Genomic DNA, 22,602 nt, shown 5'->3' on the forward strand with positions numbered 1-22,602 from the left:
TTTTCCTTTCCCTTTCCCTTCCCCTCTCTTTTCTTTTATCTTCAGGATGTTGAGCCCTTAACACAAAGTTCTGAATTTAGGCCCCAAAAAGATTTTGAAAAAACTTCTATTCTTAACCCCCCTGTTTTCCTCTGGGATCTGTTTTTCTAACGCTTGATAAAACCTATTGCTACGTCATTCCACATTTTTTCAGAAATGTTTTATATATATATATATATTTAAATAAATATGTTCCGGACTGTGAAGATTTTGCAGTAGTAGCATTCTGTTTTTTTCCATAGGCTCATTTACAAAAAAAGTGAAAAATAGATGGTACTTACTGAACCAGGTCTAGGATAAGGTACTTTCCCTTCATATAGAGCCCAGTGGTATTCTGGTCCTTCTTTATGGGCGTATGGTCCATTGAAAGCTGCTCGGACACTTGCCATATGGTAAACACATATAGCATATCCTCTAAATATATTGCTATGAAGTAAAATTCAAAGATATTGTTAAAACAATATGCCATATTTGCTATGTTTTACTGGTATTATATACTTAAAAAGAAGTCTTACTTCAATGGTATTCGGGGAGAAAAAATACTTCATGTTTCCTATGTGCTTTTCTTGTAACTACTATGTGCAACGTTCTCTATAAAATATTTAGTATATTTATGTTTATAATTTCTCTAAGGAAGCTCAGTGCTTTTATCTCCAAATTTCAAGATGATCACAGGCTCTACATTACTTGTTTTTAAACAGAGAGAAATGGCAGGGAACTTATCTCAGGTATTGTATGTCTTTTTGTGTTAATGTGTGGGAATGCTAGTCAGATTTATTCAAACATAATGACTAAGATTTGTAGATCAATACACATACAATGTCTTTTTCATATTTTATATATTTTACACTCTTCGTTCTGGAAAAGCAATTCATTATTTTTTTAATGAAGCATCAATGCTCCTTGCAAAATAATTCTCTCTGAAGTCTCCTTAGGGTGATCTAGATAATTTTAATTAGGTGTCCATCTCTTCATATTGGCATAGAGAGCCAGCAAGAAATGATTGGTGCAGACTTCCTTAGAGGACTCAATCTGTCTCTCCTTCAAAAATAATGAAGCAGAAGAGTGAAATACTAGCAACAGCACAGCTGCTCCTCTCTACCAGTTACATCCTAAAGTTAGGTCGACAAGAAACGAGCTTGCACTTGGCTTATGCGGATGCGGAAAAGGAGGGCAGCCACAACACCACAGCTAATGTTTTAGGCCTTGTTTGGAAGTTAATAGGAATTTAAGCTACTGTGTAATTAATACTGAGCTACATTGGAACTCTTAAAGGAAGACAGGTGATTTTCATAGACTATTCTTATCACCATACAGGAGTATGTATATGTTGGCACTAGAAAATTATCAGAGAAATACTTAGTTAATTCATGTTTTCTGGAAAACAGATAAACTGAATCACAATGTGAGACTTCAAGCCACCAACACAGAGGAGTTTTTACATTAACAAGAGACTGTATTTTCTATGTGATATTTATCATACACCTTCTGTCTCTTCCAATAGCCAATTCCTCTATTGCTGCTATTATTTCTTCTAGTTGTTTACCTTGTAGTGTTGAAGAGGCCAAATATCACTGGATTTTTATTATCACGAGTTTGCAGCAAAAAAACATCCTCTGTAAAATAAAAATGAGATGTTATTGATAGCAAACTAATGTTCAGAACAGAAAGTTGTTTATTCTCGGGGTAATTTTATTTAACTTAAAAATACAATTTTTTACTGCAGATTTTAGATGGGTTCTTTAAAAACAACACCATGAGTAAAGCTGTATTTGATGACAACCAACTCCATATGTATATTTTTTACTAATGAAAACATATACAGTATAAAGTAAAATGTATTATCATGAAAGTACATATTTTAATATGATTATTTTAAGTTTGTTGCAGTTTAGGGTATTTACCTAATTCATCAAAATGTGTATCAATTCCATTTCTTCCAGGCACAGAACAAACTAGTCTGGTTTTGAGGAAAGTGCTCCATTTATTCACAAGCATTCGCTGTCCTCCCATATCATTCTGCACAAAAGCAAACACACTGATTTAAATAACTCTAGAAGCACAAACATCTCCACTGAATTAGTCTCAGTCTATCTCTTAATGTCAAAAGCATCCATTTTCAAACCACATGTCCATTACTAGTGTAACCGCTTTGGAGGTGGTTTTCAAGTAAGATTGCACTGATCAAGTCCAGACCTTATAAGACTTGTGGATTTGAAAGAATTTTTTAATTCCATATTGCATCCATGTCTAGGTTAAATATACAGCTGTTGTAAACCTTTTTTTGGTTAACTGGATGTAATGAGTACATTAACAAAACTTAGCTCTGCTTCAGGCACTCATTGTAGGGTTTAATGAACATTTTTGGAAACTGAAGCCTTGAATCAATCTATACAGCTGGTACATCTGGTCCAGTCTGAGGCAAGTGTCTATAAGATGTTCTAACATTTTAACAATTTTTCAGCAACTTTTATTCCTACTTTACTATGGCAGACCCCTTTTTTTTTTTTTTTTTGACTGTGAATGACATGGTGCATTTAACTCTACTCAGTAATCAGACTTTGTAACTTTGTGTAGCCTTCTCAGTAGCTATGGACTTATATTTTGGTTGATTGTGTAGCTGCATAGTGAAGATTCTATAAGAGATGAGGAAATCTATAATTGATTTCCTCATCTTTACATTGGCATCTCAAATAACAACAACAACAACAACAACAACTCTTTTTTCCTTATCAAAGTAGATATAGACAGATATATACAAGTAGATGCCTCTGAGTTGTAAAACCTGTTATAACACAAATGAAAATGTTAAAGTTGATAAAAAAGGCCTGTTCTTAAATCAGTAGCTAGCTCTCAATTTTTTTATATTCATGAAATCAAGTTCCAACTACAGCGTACCGAGTGAAGGCTGCTAAGGTAAAGTCTGAATGATAAATCATTTGGGGTTTTGGACATGTGGAGAAGAAAGGTCTGTGGGATTTTGGTCTAACGCCTGGCTAGAGATATGACATTCAGTTCAGCGTATTTCAGGCTTCAGGGAGCTATCAAAATAATCTATTCTGACATCTACCAGAACATAGGGCAAAGAATTTGGCTTCAGGCCTTGATGCGTTGTTGAATTCAGAAAGCCAACTGCCTATGAGAACAATCATGTCTTAGGTCCCTATTTTGTACAACGTATACTCTGTTTAAAGTCATATATGGACACATTTCAAGTCATTTTAACAAGTAGTATGTTGGTGAGCATATGTGACACATAGTATACTTTGGGGTGAAAGAACATTTTTAACTTGTATTTTGTTCTTTGCCCATCAGTTTTAGGAAATTGTCTTCCAAAGCAGGGAAGGAACACAATTTCAGAAATGAAGTTGGATGCTAAGAAATAAAATTTTCCCTCTTTTCTAAGCAATTCAATCCTTTGTTCTGATTTCTTTTTCTGCACATTCTTCCTTAGAGGATGTTGAGAGGAACAGGAATGATAGATTAAATGAAAGCAATTAGCTATTATTTAGAAAACAGTCTATAGATGCATAAAAAAGTGATATTTGAAATTTCCAGAATCCCAAAATGACAGAACCGTGAATTTGGCAGGGACTTTTGGATATCTTTTAGTCCACTTGGCCTGCTGAATTGGGTCATCTACAGAAAGTCATTCAGGACCATGAGTGACTTTCCATAACCTCTCTGTGCAACCACTCTTAACACAAAAAAACATGTTTTCTTACGGTCAGATGGGTGTTTCAGTCTGTGTCCATTGCCTCTTGTCCTATTGAACTGGCTACGAAAGGATATCTGGTTGTATAGCTGTCAACCCTGCATAAATCCAATTCAGTCAAGTCTACTTGCTGACAAGAGTAGGAAAGTGAGAGGAAATATTAGAGAGAACCTGTGGCTGAGCTTGTCCTGTCAACAGAAGTATGAGGGGACAATTAATGTCAGCTGTGAGAGATGCAGAAGGACCTGCAGATAATACGAGGGATGATGTGTCCTTGATTTGAACTGAGAATCTGTGATGGTAAATAACTCCTGTGGGGAACTATTCTTACTGCTACCACATATCACCTCAAAGAGAGATGGAACTGAATAACAAGGTGTCTGAACTTTACTTTCTAATTTTCTAATATTTAAGGATGTTGAGAAGCAGAGTTTTCGGCCAGATCTGCGTTCTCATATACTTTATCAGAAGCCATATTTACCTGTGAGAGAAGGGAAAAAGAAAGGAGAATGTTTTTCATTTTTATTATTTCCCCCATTCAGTTTGGGTATTACAAAAAGGATCTTACCACACACACACGTCCCACTCTGGTATAAATGGCATGAGTACTTGTCTCAGCTTCTAATGCTTTTTCCGTAAAGAAGAAATATACTTTGTTATCATCGTGGTCTTCATTGTCGGGAATCATGTATGAGCCAACAAACTTTGGTTCTTCAAAAGAAAACAAAACTAAATTCAAATAAAGTTCATTCTGACATTCTTTTACTATTTCAATCCTTAAAATCAACTGGTATCAAAGGATAAAAAAAAAAAAAAAGAAAAAGAAAGAGTCAGGGATTTGTCAATCAGAATGCTACCTGAGTGGAACAGGGTGATGTAAATAAGTGTATATCTATAGAACATGTGGAATACATTAGTGTCAAACTATTTTTATCAGTGTGATTCACAAGTCAATATTACTTTTAAGTGTGCAAAAAAGATCTCTTTCCATTTCTGTTCTCTGAGGGTTTATATTCTTTGCAATATATACTTTATAATGCATATAAATTATATACTTTATAATATATACATTGTGCAATTTGCATTAGGCTAAAACCTGGCACTAATATTCAGATAATAATCTCTGATTCCATGTGAAACAGGAATAGGAATGCTAACTTTGGAAAAACAGCCTCTTAGTTAAAGTTCAGCTAGTAATTGTTATATGAACACATATCTTCATAGACAAAAGACACATCGTGCATTTTTTTAATGAAATAAAATCAAAACCTTCTATGATTTTCCCACTTTCACATTTTGCTAGAGTTGAAGTCTAAGTACAATCTTCAGTGTGCACTCCAAAACTTTTAACCCCAGACCATGGCAAGCTGTGAATGATTTAATCTGTGAATTGTAGCAAATTTTTTTACAAACTCCTTAAGTGAGAATGTAATTTGTTCACACAATTAATATTAAGAAGCAGTTGGTAATGTAAAGATTTTCTAAATTCTTATTCTTTATGAAAAATATTGTTTCAAGTTATGACTAGAAAACTTTTGCTTGCTAATTTTCTGAACTGCTTTCCAATGCACACTTAAATACATTATAGATTTCAATTTCAAGTAGGGTGTAAATTAAAAATTAAGTTTGAGGCCACAGTACAGAGGATACTATTTTTAAAGGAAGAGAGAAGAGCAACTTAACTTCCATATAGAGACATTTATGTGATTGTTACTACACATTCTAGTTGTCCTAAATACTGAGTTCAGCAAGAATCTAAGTATTGAGCTTACAGTGGATATCACAATATTCTAAACACGCTTTTATAAGATGAATTCAAGTATGATGTCATATTCATGCAGGAAAAAATACATGAACTTCTCTCTTCTGATTCCAGAGAAAACTGCCCTGACATTTGAGAGAAAAAAACCAACAACAACAACAACAAAAAAGCACCCTTTCTAGCTATGTTCATTGAAAAGATGATGCACACTAGATGTATCACCATAAAAGGAATTTACTGAATCTCCTTGCCAAACATTAGCTGTAGGTATGTTACTGGTGTAATGAAATATTACACAACTTTCAGAGTGAGAAAAATCGAGTCTGGAGAAAAATCGAGTCTGGCAATTAATTGCAAGGAAATTTCAGTGCTTTGAAATTCAATTACATTCCATGTTGAAGAGTGTGAAATATTTTCTAAGTTCTCGAGTATAAGAATTTTCTCAGTGTTTTTCTTGTGCAATAATTTTGTGTTTTTCTTCTAAATAACCTGCTTGAATTTTTATTGCATTCAACTGTTAGATAATTTCATTTTTATTATTCTGTATTGATTCATATCACCTCTTCAGCACAGAACTCAGCAAAGATTCAGTTGTTTGATTGCAACATAAAGATGAAATGACCTCATATATAAGAAAGAGCACTGTATTCAAATTAGAAATTCCAGTCAATTAAAATTTTTTAGAATATTAGTAGAATCATATCTGGTATCACAAAATAATATGGAATATCTAGAGTACAAGTTAAAAGCACTCTTAAAGGTGAAAAATGAAGGTTTTTGAATCACTTCTGAAATGTAATATGTAAAGATGTGAATTTGTTAATTGTAGTGGGAGATTAATGAAAAATTTCATGGGAAAAAAAAGACACTTTAAACACATTTCTCTCCAATGAGATATACACACGCAAGGACAACATCATTTAAATTTCTCGTTAAATAAATTTCTCCATTCATCGAAAGCATTACTGTTTCCAGGTTGTTTCTTTTCCTATTTTCTGTACCTTTCAGCAGGCGCTCACTATCAGGTTCAGTTCGGAGATGTGCCATACGATTCATAGTGCGAAAGATAGCAGCATCTCTTCCCCAGTAGTCACTGTAGAGACCAGTAAAAAGTTCACCACCTGCAGACCACATGTTAAACAAATAATCATTGAAACACATTTACATTTCAAAGAAATATAATTTCTTTGAATATCATGGACACCATATTATAAGCATGGTTCACTATTCTTTGTTCAAAAATAGGCAATAAAGTGTAAGTTACATGAAGTTTAAAGGGTTAATAGTCATTGTTTCTATCAGCACCGTAGCACTTACAGTTGAAAGAGCATGAGGTCAACAGTTTTAAATTTTGTTCAAAAGACAGTATCTTTGGAATAGATTCACACACAAAAAAAATGTGAAGACATTAAAATAACAACCACATCTAGCATGATAACATCTGTAACATCAAGCACCTAAGTACAATGATCTCACTCTCAATTCAGCTGCTACCTGGCCCTAGAGATACCTACTCTTTGTCAGCACATAAGATTTTACCAGAGCCATGCCTCTGACTTAGAGTTTGCTTCTGAGCACTTATAGATGTGCAATTTTCTTGATAATGAGGAGCAGAGAGTTATTTGGTCCCAGAACTGGATGCAGGGTTTATGAGTATTTTAGAGATAAAGTTTTCTCCCAAGCTGGAGAGATAAGAAGCTGTACATGCCAGTTTAGAGTTCATTTTTATAAAGAAGCACAAGTTTTATTAGGCTGAGTTGTTTTTCCCTTCAGCCTGCAGGAGCTGTTCTGCTTCACCTGGGATAGCCACAGCTGGGTGTATCTTGCGGATGAAGGACTTAGGTGTTCAGAGTACAAGCTAATGGATGGCCCTCAGAGGTCCCTTCCAACTCTAGGGATTCCATGATTCTAAATAAACCCATTTTTCTCTGGCCTAGCAACAAAATGTTTTCACGTCTATGAGCTATTCACCAGAGTTGGGGCAGGACCTGAGATCTCTTGCATTCTGTACATCTGGTGGTGAATATCTGCTGACTAAATTATGAGAGAAGAAAAGGAACTGATTTTCAAATAGGCATTTATGAATTAAGCAAGTGTAGTGAAATGTTATAAAAATATACTGAATGCCAATAACTTTTGGAAATTTATATATCATCAGATATAACCAGTGAACACATAAGCTCAGAAATCTGGCCTATCACTATCCGGTCAGATACAACCAGCAATAATTCCATTTCTTCTTTGCGATGTGTGGGTGCAATTCCCTGTAAACTAATCAAGAATTAAGAGTCATTCACTTCATATCCATTTGGAATTAGATTATAAATTTCTTAGGTCTAAATTTAAAAGCTGAAAATGTTGGTCACTAGGTGGCAACATTATGTCATAAAACAATGCAGCCAGCATTAAACTGCACAAGAAGAAGGAAATTAGTTATTTCCAGTTCTTGGCTAAACTGAGAGGAGATTTCAGTGGCACAGTTTCCTACTCCCTTATCAAAACAAATGACTCGTCATTTCAAATAACATTTGCTGGCATTTGTAAAGGATTACAGCAAAAGCAAGAATGTTGCTTGTTGGTCTCCCTCAGTGTGTGAAATTTGTTTATTTTAAGAGATATATATGAATTTAATGGTACAATAACTCTAAATAATGATTCTGAACAGTTCAGAGTAGTTTGGCAGCTGGGGCTGGTTCAGAGCATAGTTTTCCCCTAGGCTTCATCTTATGAAGAATGGATATTGCGCTGTAAAATACATGGTGGTAATCCAGTGTAAAATATTGGCAAGTGAAATTAAAAGTAAATATAAATTATAGCACCAGTAGAACTAATAGAAAGCTTTACTTAAACAACAACAAAAACAACCCACAGAGGTGCTTAAATGGAACTCACCAGTGTCTGAATAATGTTCCAAGCAAGTTTTACAACCCTAATTAATGAGTTACATTAGTCTTAAATTTTCCTCTAAGAATTCCACTGGAAAATTTTTGTTTTCTTTTTGTTAATTTTATTGTTAGTTATGGTTATGTATAATAAAAATGAGGCTTTTGTTCTTTCAACACAGCAGTGTAATGTGGAAAATATATTCCTGTAAGGTAGACAATTCTTCAGATTTTGCTATTGAACAAGATTAGCAGTTGTACATCCAAACATTCAAAAGGGAGGCTATTCATTCTACTTGACATAGGTATCTGTATACATAATTATCTGCTGGTATGTCACCCCACATATACTGGGCAACTTGTCACTAGTTTTACCTCTGAGATTCCATGAGAAACAAATCGAAGGCTTGGATGGATTTTGTTCCATGGATGATAATTTACAGATACAGAAATTAAATCTGATTTTTATAATGAAGTATTTCTAAGTTAAACATAAGACAAGTAACAACAGTGAACAGAAGCCCGAGAGAGATGGGATAATACTGAGCAGTGTGACAGAAGTATATTAAACATAATTCCGACATCTTTCACACTTTTGACATTAAGTGGATCTTTTCCTGTTCAATAGACCTTTGCCCACAACCTTTAAATGAATGTTGTAAATCTTTAACACAGCTAAGTTTTTAAAAATGCTGACTATTTCTAGTTTTAGAGACAACCTGAAGTTGTGTTTTAAAAATCTTAGCAGAATTTCTATTTTTTTCTCCTCTGCTGGTACTATGTAGCAGCTCACGTTTGCCTTAGTCACAAAGTTTTATACTTCTGCACATCACTGATAAACCCATGTCTTCCAGTGAAAATCATCTGCAAATTGAGTGATTTCACAGACCATTGCCATTCTTCCTCTTTTCCAGTCAATCTGTAGTATTCAGTGAGGAATTACATACACACATACTTGACAAATTAATGGCCACAGTTAAGTTTAACACAGCTTGGTTATTTCTGATGAAAAAAGAATGAAAACTTGATACAGCCCAGGGTATAGTTGGCTTTCAGGGCTGCGAGGGCACATTGCTGGCTCATATACAGCTTCCTATCCACCAGTATCCCCAGGACATTTTCAACAGGGCTGCACTCAACCTTTTCATTGCCCATTCTGTATTGGGAATGGGAGTTGCCTCGACCTAAGTGCAAGATCTTGGATTTGTTGAATCTCATTTCACCTGGTTGCTCCGCTCAAGCCTGTCTAGAGTTGTGATTTCAGTGTATATGTGTACAACTATAAAAAATTATAAATATTTGAAGATGTGTCAAATTAATACACAGGATAAATATATATAAACATACATATATATGTAAAGCATTAAGAGTTGTATCTCTTTTAACTAGATTTAGGTCTATTTATACTTACTCATTTCTAATCCATGCAAAATGCTTTCCATAATGTGCAAAGTTAAAGTACAAACAAAACCAAGAGTCTGATTTAGTTCTTGTGTCTGTGAACTGCACTCAACTATATAAGGAATAAAGGTACTTTGAGCTGAAAGTATGATGGGTTAACTACTTTTTCGTTTTATTCTCACTTTAATATCCATACTACACTCATCTTCCATTGGGCTCCTAATGAAGAACTTGTTTTTACTGTTTTTAATACAATGTCTCTACAGCAAATCAGCTTCAGTCACTGCTGAGGTCTCTATCACACAGAAGTCCCCAAACTGGTAGGTAATTCTGAAGTTTTATGTGCTCAATCCATAACAATTAATTTTAGCACAGTAAGACACACAGTCAGATTTTTAGAAAATTAAACTTTCACAGTAGAGAACCACAAAATCAAAATAAATTATCAATTGCTTATCCTGTAAACTTTCTCACTATGTTTACTTCTTCTGTCTGTCACTCAACTACTGTCTTCTGTTCTGGGAGAAACTGAATTATTTTTAGTTCATTGTCTAAAGTAAATGAAAATACAAAAAGACATGAAGCTGCTCTAGAATTGCAAATCACAGAAACTATCGGAATGGATTCCCTGGGTGGGAAGTTTATCATCACTTCTGAAATATTTCAGGTAACAAAATATAGGCATAAGCTAATTTCTCAACTTTCAAGAGGCAGTGTGATCTAAATTAATCCATGCGCGTGATCAGATATCAAACAGAGTTATGGCTATTGAAAACAGATGGTAAGTGCATTCCAAATAATTTTATATATATATAAACTTAATTAAATAAAATTATTAATAAAATTAAATAAACTACATATTAATAAATATGTATAATAAATAACTAAATATTAATAAAATTAAATAAACTACATATATATATATGTAGTTTATTTAAATGTGCACCCATCCAACATCCATTCTGTTTCCTGATAGCGAGAATAAATTGTTAAAAGTTAATTGTTCATAAACTGGGGAATTCATTACAAGCTACTTTATCATTGGGTCAGATGACCTGTAATAAAACTTTCAGCAGCATGGGTACATAATTTTAAGTCCAAGTCACGAACTATTATTTTCTTGAAGTGAAGGTTTTAACTGAAGTGTTGAGATAGGAACATGAAGAGACACAGCACAAGAGATTCTCTTTCTTCCTAAATTAATCTAGCTAAATCTGGCTCTAATTAGGGATGTTGCAAATGATCCTCAAAACCAAAGAGCTTTTAAACATTTATCAGAGGTAGATAGTTTCTTTGTTAGCCTAATCCTCACCATTAATCAATAGCTACACTGGTATCGATTGCTGTGTCAGTGCAAGTTAGATCTGTTTCATACAGAGGTGGAAGTAGATTTTGGATTGTTTTGTTAGGAAGAGAAGGAAGCTGGGATATGAAAGGCTTTGGTAAAAGTTTTGCTTACATTTTTTTCAAGGACATTCACATCAGCACAGCCACCACAAGCTGATACCAGGGTTGATCTGAAGGAATGAGCATCCCTTCCTTTCAAGTGCATTTGGCATTAGATGTATCAGTTAAAATTTTCAAAAGTCAGTTAAAAGATTCTTTGATGTTAAACATGTTTGCATCTGTCTTCCACCCTTTTCAAATGGATACCTACAGAGGGAAAATATATATAGTCTGTAGTCTAAGGAGAAGCGTTTGTTTTGTTCATTCTCTAAGCCGTATGTCTCTAGTTATTAGAATATATTAAAATACATGGAAATAACTTATTTAGGATGTTTTTCTTAATTTCTGGGAATGCTTAAATCTAATAGAACTATAAATAAATATAATAAACATGTTAAATAACTTTGTTTTGTTAAGTTTTAAAATATTCTATGATCACTTGATATAATAGAATTTCCACTGGAAAAAGGAAGTGTCTAAATAGCTTCCTCAGATCATATTAGTCTTAATGGAGGCATGAAAATTTGTCTGTTTTTTGGATATGTATCATTGATTTGCTAAGAATATATTATTTTCCCATTAAACTTAACATATTACAGAAGTTACAGTTTTGTGAGATCAATCTTATAAGTCTTTGACTGGATGTTCAAAACAGATCACCATTTACAAAGGAAAAGCTTATTTAGTAAATTACTCATGCAGATAAAACTATGAGGATCCGTAGGACCTCCCATAATCCAGGCACAGTAATGAATAGGCCAGAAGCACAACATCTAATCACTAGTCTTGAAATGCTCAGTGGGACAATCTGGCTTCCATTTAAGCAAATAAAATTCACATTGATCTCACAGTAGGAACATGATCAGGTTAATTTATTTACTTAGTGATGACTGAGTAAAGGTTGAGAAGGACTTCCAAGACCATGAGGTTTCAGGCCTACAGCAAATTCCATGGGATAAGCCCTTGTTCTCAGGCTGAGCAAAGACTGGAATCTGTTAAAAACTGTAGAAACAATTTGGAATTAAGAATGGAAGAAAGGCGTAACAATCTGTACGTAATGGATTTTGGAAGGTCAGATAAAATAAAATCTAATTTTTCCCAGATTCTTTCATGACTTCTTCAACCAGCAAGTTAAGAATTTGAGCTGTGATGTTTGATAACGGGAATGAACAATATTTTGACAAATTGCAGCAATTTGAGAGATTTGGAAGCATTGGTGAATATTCTTCTTGTATTTTGTTATTGTAAATGATAAAATATACCTAGCTTATATAAATATATATTTGTCACTCATGACCAGAACTTCCTCAGCATCATAGGTGATTGTATCATTGGGGTTAATAATTAAAAACTTTAGCTGTCTAAATTGAAGATCCGACTCTAATATTTGAAATTGAATGGGAAAATCAGTCTCTCCCTTTTTGTAACCTTCAAAAACTTACAATTTATTTGATCCTTAGCCTCTCTTTTCTAGCTCCTCGTTTCTATTACTATTCTTTTTGAATGCTCAGTTTTCATTTTATTGGTGTATCCTAAAAACACACTGTCACTGCTTTACTCCCTACGTGTATCTAAATTCTACCTTTTACCTGTTATTCCAGTCTATTTTTATCCAATTATTATTATGTTCCTAAAATTATGTTTTCTTCATCTCACAAAATGTTCTCAGGAACATATTACGAGGAAAAAAGCACGTGGTTTACTGTACTACAACTTCAAAGTTCACAGCCCTACCATGATAAACTTACCAGCAAGGCAATGAGGAACACTAGCTCAGCACAGCTATCTGGCACTGTGGGACTTGCACTGAAATCTATTTTTATAATTTTTAATTGCATGATTAACAGAAAATCACTCATTTTGGGTAGTTTTCATAGAAGACAGCACAGAAAAAAAAAATGCTTCAAATTCAAAAATGCTATAATTCATATAAACAATAAGAATCTCAGATAATAATGATAAAAAAGTTAACTTCACATTTTTACAACACGCCTGTTATTTAGATTACATTACAGAAGATGAAAATTAGTAAGCTTTGCATATTTATCTCAGTGATCTGAGATAAATAGGACTAAGCTAGGTATATTGCTGTGCACTGAAGTAAAGCAGGAAATTATTTCCAAAATTACACAATCAATTACTTCTTCAGGATCACTCATGCCATTTAACATCTACTAGCTCCTCTGAAATCCAGTTGCTGAAATGAATGCTGTCTGCAATGTAACATTAATGTGGACAGCACCATGAGGATTAAACATGACCTGTGGAAAACAGTGAAAGACTGACAACACCTTGGCATGCTAAAGAAGGATGCTCAAAACGACAGATTGACAGGACCATGAAGTTTGTGACATAAAGATCATTACCAATTAAGATGGAAGTGAAGGAAGAAGTGGGGTCAAAAGGGCACCTGCCTCGTCCTCTCTCAAATTTGTGCGATTCCAGTTGAAACAGATGATCCTTCGAAACAAACAAACAAACAAAAAACAACAAAAACACAGAAAACAGTGTAAACCCTACAGGCAAGTAAAAAAGTCCTTAGAAACCAGCCTGTCATACCTTTCCATACCTTTAGAAACTCTGTCATACCTTTGTTCTGAGTTTAATTCATTAGGAAGAAAATGCAATTATTGTTGTTCACTGACACACTTGTAAAAATTATCCACGTTTCTACAAATCACTGTTCCGTGTGCACTGTCCCAAAAGAGTCATTTAAATATGCAGTAAAATTGTACTTCATGTCTATGGGAGTAGGGAGTGAATATTCTCTATGTTTCCTCCAAATTACCTAACTTTAGATACATATCTAGCTATGGAATGTATTTTCCCTCTTTAAACATGTTTTCCAATAGCCGTTAATTATGTCATACTGCAAAAAGAACCCAACAAATATTGTTTGAATAAATTATTAAGCAAGTGTACATTTAAAAATAATTGTTTATATATTAGTTGCCCTGAAAAGCAAAACAAAACAACAAACGTGACCCATATCACAAAAAAAAGAGGTTTGTGAGGAATAAAAGGGGAAATATAGAGAAATCTCACCTATGAAATCTCATAGGCCACCCAGCCATCAACAGTGTGACTAAGAGACTGCAGTAGTCTAGCAGTTGAAGTTTAATGTAACAATTTTATTCAAAAATAATGAAATACAGATTTTATCAAAATATTAGATAAATTCAATCTATGTATTCAGCAAATTAACCTCAAATTCAGGTTGCACATATAATTCAGTGAATGTTTTGTAAGGCATAAAATTACTTGTGACAGCACTCCCAGATCCCCTGGAATTTTTAGGTGGATGTGCCTGGACCTCTCCCTTACAGCAAACATGCCAAAAGAGATCCAGGAGGTTATTCAATGATAAAAGTCAGGTTTTATTAGATTGCAAATTAGTACAACTCAGTATAACCCAAGGAAATATCTCAGTATATCTCAGGGTATATAGACCGGACAAAATACAAATAAAGAGAAGTTGATAAGCAATTTCTTCCCTTTCCCAGTGTCCTAGTGGTCTTTTTATAGTCCTTTTAGTCCTTATTTTCAGTAGCTAGAAAGTTGTACTGGGAGGCACAGAAATCTGATTATTACTCTCTCTAATATCTCTAATATGCACTTCTTTCCATCTAGATCATTCTCTTCTGTCCACCCCTCCCACCCTACAACCTAGAAATCTCTCTCTCTGCATCTTTGGATGCATTCATCTGCAAAGTAAAACTAATATTCTTTTCTGATTAAACACTGCACTTATGGCAGCTATGCTTTCCTGAAAGAAACACACAATATGCACAATGAGCAAAGATGTAGAAAGCGTGATCATTGTAAATAGTAGAAAGCTGTGAAGATTATTTAAAAGGAAAAAAAAAAGATTATATATGAAGGAGCTGAGGAAGTTGTAGAAAATTTAGCAGCCACACCTTGATGATTAATGGAATTACATTTCATTTAAAGGAGTATATTCTTGATTCCTCAGAAGCCCCTTCCCTTCAAAACACTTTTAACTTCCTAGATCACAAATTAGCAAAGCTGTTGTACCTATCTTATTCCTATCTGTCTAAACAATAAATGCCTTCTTTTTCCTGCAACATCTGGTCAAAAACAAAGAATTCCATTAGTTGGATAGTTTTCATTAAAATGAGATGCAACCTAGAATACAATTCTGAAAAGTAAAACATTTGTTCCATATTTATTTGAAGTGAAAAAGTCACCCCTATAATAAAAGTAACACGCAACCCCTCTTAAAGTAATGAATCCTAAATCTCATGAATTAACGAGACACTCAATCTCACCTCTTCAGAAGCTTCTGCATTGGCCAAACCCTAGCACATTATCCATAATAGGGCCTGATGTTATAGCTGATGCAGCAGAAAATAATCATTCTGGTAGATACTGGTGTTGCAAGATTATTTTTTCCTGTAGCAGCTACAATTGCACATTAGTAGTCACCATTCCCATTCTGCTTTTGGGTAAATGTCAAACAATGAAGAAATATTTCTGTCTGTGTGGAAATCTCAACCTCACTCCATACTTTTCAAGCATCACATACCAGTTATTTCTTTACAAATAAATACCATAATCTTTTGGGTCAACGGTAGAAAAAGAATAGCGAGGAGAAAGCAGGAATACAAAAGAAGTCATAATTGTAGTAAAATACTATTTAAAATAAATGCCCTAAAACTTTTGAGTGGCTGATGCTATTTATACTCCAATCAGGTATTAAAACTAAGGTTACTTGTGAAAAAAATTACCTTCTGGGATCTTGAATAAAGCAATTTTCGATAGATTGGGTCAATGAAAAATATATTTTTAGATTTGAAGATGTAGAAGTAAGGGGGGAGATAAACAGAATTTCAAATTAAACAAAGTTTTCTAGTTTTAACAATTTTCATTCTTTTTTTTTCCACCCAAAAAAAAAAAAAAAAAAAGAAAAAAAAAAATGAAATTACCAAGCAAAGGAAAAGTAAAAATATTGTAATCCATTAAAGCAAAACAGCTTAAGTATCAAATATCAAAACCAAGCAATCAAATATGGAAACAAATATTTTTGATCGGTACTGGTAAATGTAGTGTTATTCATTCATAGATTTATTTTTCTTCCTATATAGAGAATGGCAAGTGAAATTCCCTGTTGTAGGGCAATAGATGATCTCACCTGGTTATCATAAATTGCATTTCCTATTCAAATCTTCCCACACTAAAACTCCAATATTCTCAGATCAGAGAGACTTGGCCCAGTATAGGAGTCTTCCAGAAGATGTGGAAGGAGTAACTGTATGCCAAAGTATAGTACAACACTGAACAAGCTGCTAAGTGTAGCTAACCATTGCCCTAAGAATCAGAACAAAATCAGTGGTGAAGACAAACCTATCCCTTTGAACATTTATAGAATGTATGTGTTTAATACAGCTGACTTTATAAAAATGGAATGAAAACATAAGACAGTATGCATGGTGTCCTTTTACTATCTATACTTTAACATCTGGAATTCATGAATGAGGACTATAGCCTAAATACATAAACCCTTACTAAAAGTGAAAATAAACAAAAATCTGTATTTTAACATAACTTGGAAAAGTTTCTAAGAGGATCTTATCTGTCTCGATACAAAACAGGTTGCACATCTCATAAAAGCTTGCTGATACATGAAACTGTTTGAAAATGTAATCAGTGACTCCTCCAAGTGAAATTTTCCACCTTCATCATTTAGGACAGCATACCAAATATTCCATGGCTGCAGCAAATTATTCCCATTGCTGGAACAAGAAACTGAAGATCAGGTGTTAAATGTGTCAGCTTCCACAGAATGCCAATTTAAGTGAAATGAGCGTCACACATTAATAATCAGCTCTGGAGGCTAATACCATAATTCTAACCTTCCTTGCAGTTTGTGACACTGCAATCCATTGCAAAGAAATGTCACAAGAAAACTGACAGTTTCATCAAAGATTATCCAACACAGCAATTCAACATTGCGATTTATTTTATGAGTATTTCTCAATGGTTAGGATAAAATTCATACAAAAAAAGACTATGTAGGACTGGAAGTGAAATTAATGATTTCTACATAAAGTTTGGAAAAAGTGGTGTTCTGAGCATGATTTACGAGAACTTTGGCTCAGAAAACGTTATACACATTTAAGTATTATTAAAATAATAATGTAATTTTAAGAAGAAATAGAAGGTATTTCCAAGGGCATCACACATTTTACCATTAACTTGACATGAATTGGTAATTTTAGACAATGAAGAATAATGTAGGTTATAAATAATAAAGAAAGAAAAGGTCAGTCAGAGCCATTAAAATTTAAAGACTGCATTTAACTTTTGTTGCAGAAAATTGTTTTCTCTCATGGCAAGTGCTGCTTTGCTCTGGTTCAAGAAAGCATTTATGTACGTGATTAATTTAAAACATATGTTTACTTTCATTCCTATTCAGCAAAGTACTTAAGCCAATTCTCAGCTTTAATGCAAAGTTTGTAGCTTTTAACTAAATCAGGGGCTTAAAAATATAGAGGATTTGTTTGGGATTTCCTATGATATTATTTTTATGAGATAAAAATAATTTGATGTTCTGTAAGTGGATTTTTTTTCCACTCTTAATTGTTAGTTTTTCCAGGTAACAAACAAAGTAAAACGTATCATAGTGATATTTTAAAAGGAAATTTAAATCATTTCACAATCTTTCATTACATTTGTACTTGTATATTTTCCAGGTACGAATGTCATTTGGCTTATTTTATTTATTTTTATAGAAGTCCATGCTGTTTAAACTGCTGAAATGTAAATCATATTTAGAGTAATTCGACAGGGCAGATTTTTTTTGTGAAAACAGGTCTTAACACTGTCTATACTACTTCCTATTATTGTAAGTCACTGGACAAAATTCATAACATTAATGATCTCATCACTGTATGATTTTAGAGTAGGTATGGAATTGCATGCAAAGCTATTTCTTAAGTTTCATATATTTAGAGGCATTTTGAAAGAGTGCTATTAAAAGCTATGAAAGTTCAGTCACAAAATGTGTCAAATGGTAAAAATGTAAAATAGAGGTGCATTTCTTGTGAGAAATAATGAAAAGGTTTTTTAAATATGAAAAATATAGGGAGTTTGAAACCATGGATTCACCTTATTTAATTATAGGGACCTGCTTGAGGAAGAAGGCTGTTGGAAATGGATGGGACATACTGACTTCACTTCGGAAAACAGCTTTATGGACTGTCTGGCTGAAAAAGTGAGCTTGTAAAGTGGGCTTCCAACAAAGGTTGTCAGAACTGGGGTCCAAAGCTCAGATAGCAAGTGGAAAGGGTCTATGAGGGACCCCAAAGGGGATCTTAACATTACTACTCTGAACAGAATTTTCAGAAGTTTTCCTTGCCCTTGTATACACTGGTGAACAAGAGCTGTGAGGTTACCTCTTGCTTGCATAGCAATGTCCACTCACAAAGCACTTCCATTGGAGTCTACTGCAGTTCTGCCTTTGTTCTTTATGACAATTACATTGAGACTCTTTTCATAAAATAAAGGATATAATCGGATTCACTAATTCCAAGCACTCTTTTTTTTTTTTCCCTATTACTATCTCAAGCTAAACAATAATGTAATGTGTAAGAAAAACGATGATTTAAAAAATTCCCCAGGTTACGTATCCAATGAGACACCACTGCAGCTCTCTTGATGGCTCTAAGTTCCATGGAATTAATGTAATCTACGAAATCTCCAAGACAGTAACAAATTTTATCCTGAGGACAATAGAATTTCAAGGAATTCAAAAGCAAACATGCTGTTTATAAACAAATAAAACATTTGTTACCCACAAATATTTATTCTTAATTATTATTTAATTGTTTTTATCTTAACCTTACACCTCTAAAGTCTGTCAATTTGTACAACCATATGCAGTCATGCGTACTGAAATTCTTTGTCTCCTTAGGTTAGGTTATGTTAAAGTTAATAAAATATTTAAAAATATTTTTTGCACAGTATTTTACAGTATTTTTTACAGTTATGTAATTTTACAGTATTTTTGTTATAAATACAGATTACATTTTTCAAATACTCCTTTTCCCTGTGCATTATCAACATAATTTTTCAGTGCATTTTCTTTGTATACTTGCTTATCTATACTTTATTTATTATTATTTTTTTACACAAATAGACATGCTGTATACATTGTTCAGAGGCTTCATTTGGGAAAGACAAACTTAGATATTCAATTTTAAACAGATAATCTGAAAATTCACAGAACATTTCTGTGAATCAGGAGGAAATCAAATATCTCCAAAAGCTCTCCACTCCATCATCCTACATTGATCTGCACGTTTCCCTCATCAAGAAGTCACATGGTAGAAGGAAACGCTAAAATATATTTTCTTTGCCAAACAGAAAATAATGTACCATGTCAGGCCTGAAAAGGTTTCTTATGTCATAGAACCTATAGGTACTGCAGAATACATTTAGACAAAAAAAAACATACTTCAGCAGTGTCTGATAATTACAGTATCCAATATTATAGGGGTGCCTGAGTGGTATGAATCCAACAAAATATGTCAAAAAATGAAAAATATCTAAAACCAGTGGAAAAAGAATCAATATCACAGAGTTTTTATTAAAAAAACCATTCCAAATATGTTAATAAATTCCTATTGCAAATCATCATAACAGAGACTAGTGGATGAACAACACTGGGGTGCTCCAGCAGTGAAAGAACTCTTCATGATGGAAAATCTTCCCAAAAAATTCCAAATGCTATATATTTGTTTTTATAAATCTACTTACTGGCTAAAGTAGTTCTGCCTGCTTTCATAGGATTAAGACATTTGAACATTATAGCTTCCATGTTTATTCAACACTATTTTTTATTTTCTGAGCCAAAGGGGAACACACTATTAAGGATAGAGTCCTCAAAGAACTCGCTGAAATAGTTACTTTTCCTCTATTTGACATAAGATTATTTCAAGGGTAGTATTTCTTCTGAGAAACAGTTTTCAATCCTCTTTACCATGCAGCAACATACTGAAAAGATCAAATGTCCTATGGGACGAAAGTGCATAAAGTATTATAGACATTAAATCCTCCCTAAAAATTTACATCTTACAGGTCTATGTCTTTTATTCTACATTTTAATAAGTAAGACACATTGGACACCAATGAAAAAACATATTTAAAATCTGTAGCTGTGTCAGACTGCTGCCTAGGTTTGCTAAAGGATTAGCAATTTGTGACTTATGTCAAAATATCTACTCTAAAGTGACAGAAATAATATATTTCAGTGATCCAATTCAAGTTAAATTCTCTGGCAAAGGGGAAAAAAAACTTGCATATAGAAATCACAGACATCTATCCTTAGCATTTTGAAGTTATTATGTACAAGCGATTGAATTTGTCAGGACTTTAGGAGACACAGTTTTGCATAGCCTTAGCCATAAAGATAAATTCATTATGGTCTTTTGGCATAGCATAGGATCATTAACAACATAATTTAAGATTATAGTTCAGTAGTATAATGGTCAGTATATACGAAAGATCTAGAAAACCCAAAAGGGATCTCTATAATTAAAAGGTTTTACAAGGAGATCTAGTCTTACAACTAGAGGCTACAGAGAGTACAAACGCTATGCATAGAAGCAAAAAAAAAACAAAACAAAAAAAAAAAAACAATGCTGTGGGGAACTTCTCTGTCTTTAGGTAGAACATCTTTCCATAGATAGCCAAGACCTTCAATTTTCCTCAATTTTGACAATCTAATCTTGGGACTACAAGGGTGATATCAGAATGAATACAAGATAAACATTTTCTCATCTGAAGATTACTAATGATTAGGGATCAAAAGCCCTGAAAAAGAAAGATACAGCTTTACAGTTTGAGATTAGATTAATAGGCATTGGTGATGCGCAGAGGAACATATACATTAGGCACAGAGAAGACAATGGGTATGCTCAACTGAGAATGACTTTCAGAAAAAAAGAAATCCTCTGGAAAAGTGTTTTTTGTTTCCACAGACTTAGAGCCTCAGACAGCCAACAGATCTCCTGGAAAGTTCTAGAAAGGCTTATCAAAAGTAGGGATTCTGGAAGAAAGTGCAAGGGATTAGTTCCACTGACTGAGGAGCCTCAAACTGTTTTTTCTTTATGACACACATGAATTACTAAAAAATACCTCTTTTTAGTTCATTTTTAAGTCTGGAATAATTTTCTTGGATAGATCTCAGGTTTAAAAAAGTCATACATTATAGAAGACTTAGAATACTAAGGCTACATTTTATAAACCTGCAGCAATCTTATCTAAATGCCAACATTGCTCAATTTCTGCTGATTTTGTGATGACTAGCAACTTGCTACATAGTACCTTCACTCCTCATACAATGTTATAGACTTGAAAAGATAACCTCTCTTAGAAAAATTATTTCTCTGATAGCATATTGGCTAGCAGCAGCTTAGCATTCATTTCCCCATGTAGGGTGGAGAGAATTAGAGACAAAATAGAGCTCATAGCTAGAGACAAAAGCTATTTACTAAATGTTAGAGAAATAACTGAGGAAAAAAAATGCAATTATACCAATACATAGAACTGCAATGCAATTCTTCACAACCTGACAATAAGATCTCACCACTCACTCCTCTCACCAATAGATACCCCCACAACCTCCCAAGCAGCTAACAGCTGCCCTCCCCAATCAACTCCTCCCAGCTTTATGGCATTTTGCACAGTGTCACATGGTATGGAATAAGCCATGGTCTAATTCTGACCACCTGTCCTGTCTCCACTCTACCCCTGCTGCTGTGGCATAAAGGCAGCGGCTCTTCTCTAACAGGTCTGGTCTTGCTCCTACCACTCAACAACAACCTGATGTTGTTATTAACATCAGTTTGTCTGAAACCTGGATGCTAGATACTTGGGTTTCTCTGAGGCATTTGACTATATGTACCTATTTGATGAAACATTGTGCATTGTGAAATTCTTAAGGAATATGAACTGCTGATATATATTAAAGTGTAGTTATTATTAGGTGCATAACTATTGATTCTCTTTTTTCTGATTTTTTTTTAATAGAAAGTTGATTTATTTATTTCTTTGATGAGGAGTCTGGAACCCAAATCTTATAAGGAACAGCTGAGGGAAGTGGGATTGTTTTTTGTAGAGAAAAAGAGGATCAAAGGTGACCTCATAACTATGCACAAATGTCTGAAAGGAGGTTGAATTAAGGTGAGAGTTGGCCTCTTCTTCCCAGTAACTAGCAATGGGGCAAGAGAGAATGGCCTCAAGTTGCACTAGGAAACTTTCGGGTTGGATATTAGGAAAAACTTCTTCTCCAAAAGAGTGGTCAATTGCTGAAATGAGCTGTCTATGGATGCGAA

General features: G+C 33.8%; 1 protein-coding gene across 1 annotated transcript in view; it reads right to left on the reverse strand.

The window, feature by feature from the left end:
• The window catches only part of SEMA3E (semaphorin 3E), a 124,691-nt gene that overhangs the window by 23,668 nt on the left and 78,421 nt on the right, over positions 1 to 22,602 (reverse strand). Inside the window, exons 5-10 of the mRNA XM_065743707.1 lie at positions 13,612 to 13,705; positions 6,518 to 6,637; positions 4,323 to 4,465; positions 1,944 to 2,058; positions 1,586 to 1,655; positions 321 to 465 (exon numbers count right to left, since the gene is read on the reverse strand). Of these exons, the coding sequence (XP_065599779.1) occupies positions 321 to 465; positions 1,586 to 1,655; positions 1,944 to 2,058; positions 4,323 to 4,465; positions 6,518 to 6,637; positions 13,612 to 13,705 (687 nt within the window). The remainder of the gene's footprint in view (positions 1 to 320; positions 466 to 1,585; positions 1,656 to 1,943; positions 2,059 to 4,322; positions 4,466 to 6,517; positions 6,638 to 13,611; positions 13,706 to 22,602) is intronic.

Source organism: Cyrtonyx montezumae, unplaced genomic scaffold (genome assembly GCF_038088225.1).
Source record: "Cyrtonyx montezumae isolate F1298 unplaced genomic scaffold, pur_monq_1.0 scaffold_3, whole genome shotgun sequence".
In the NCBI taxonomy this organism is placed as follows: domain Eukaryota; kingdom Metazoa; phylum Chordata; class Aves; order Galliformes; family Odontophoridae; genus Cyrtonyx; species Cyrtonyx montezumae.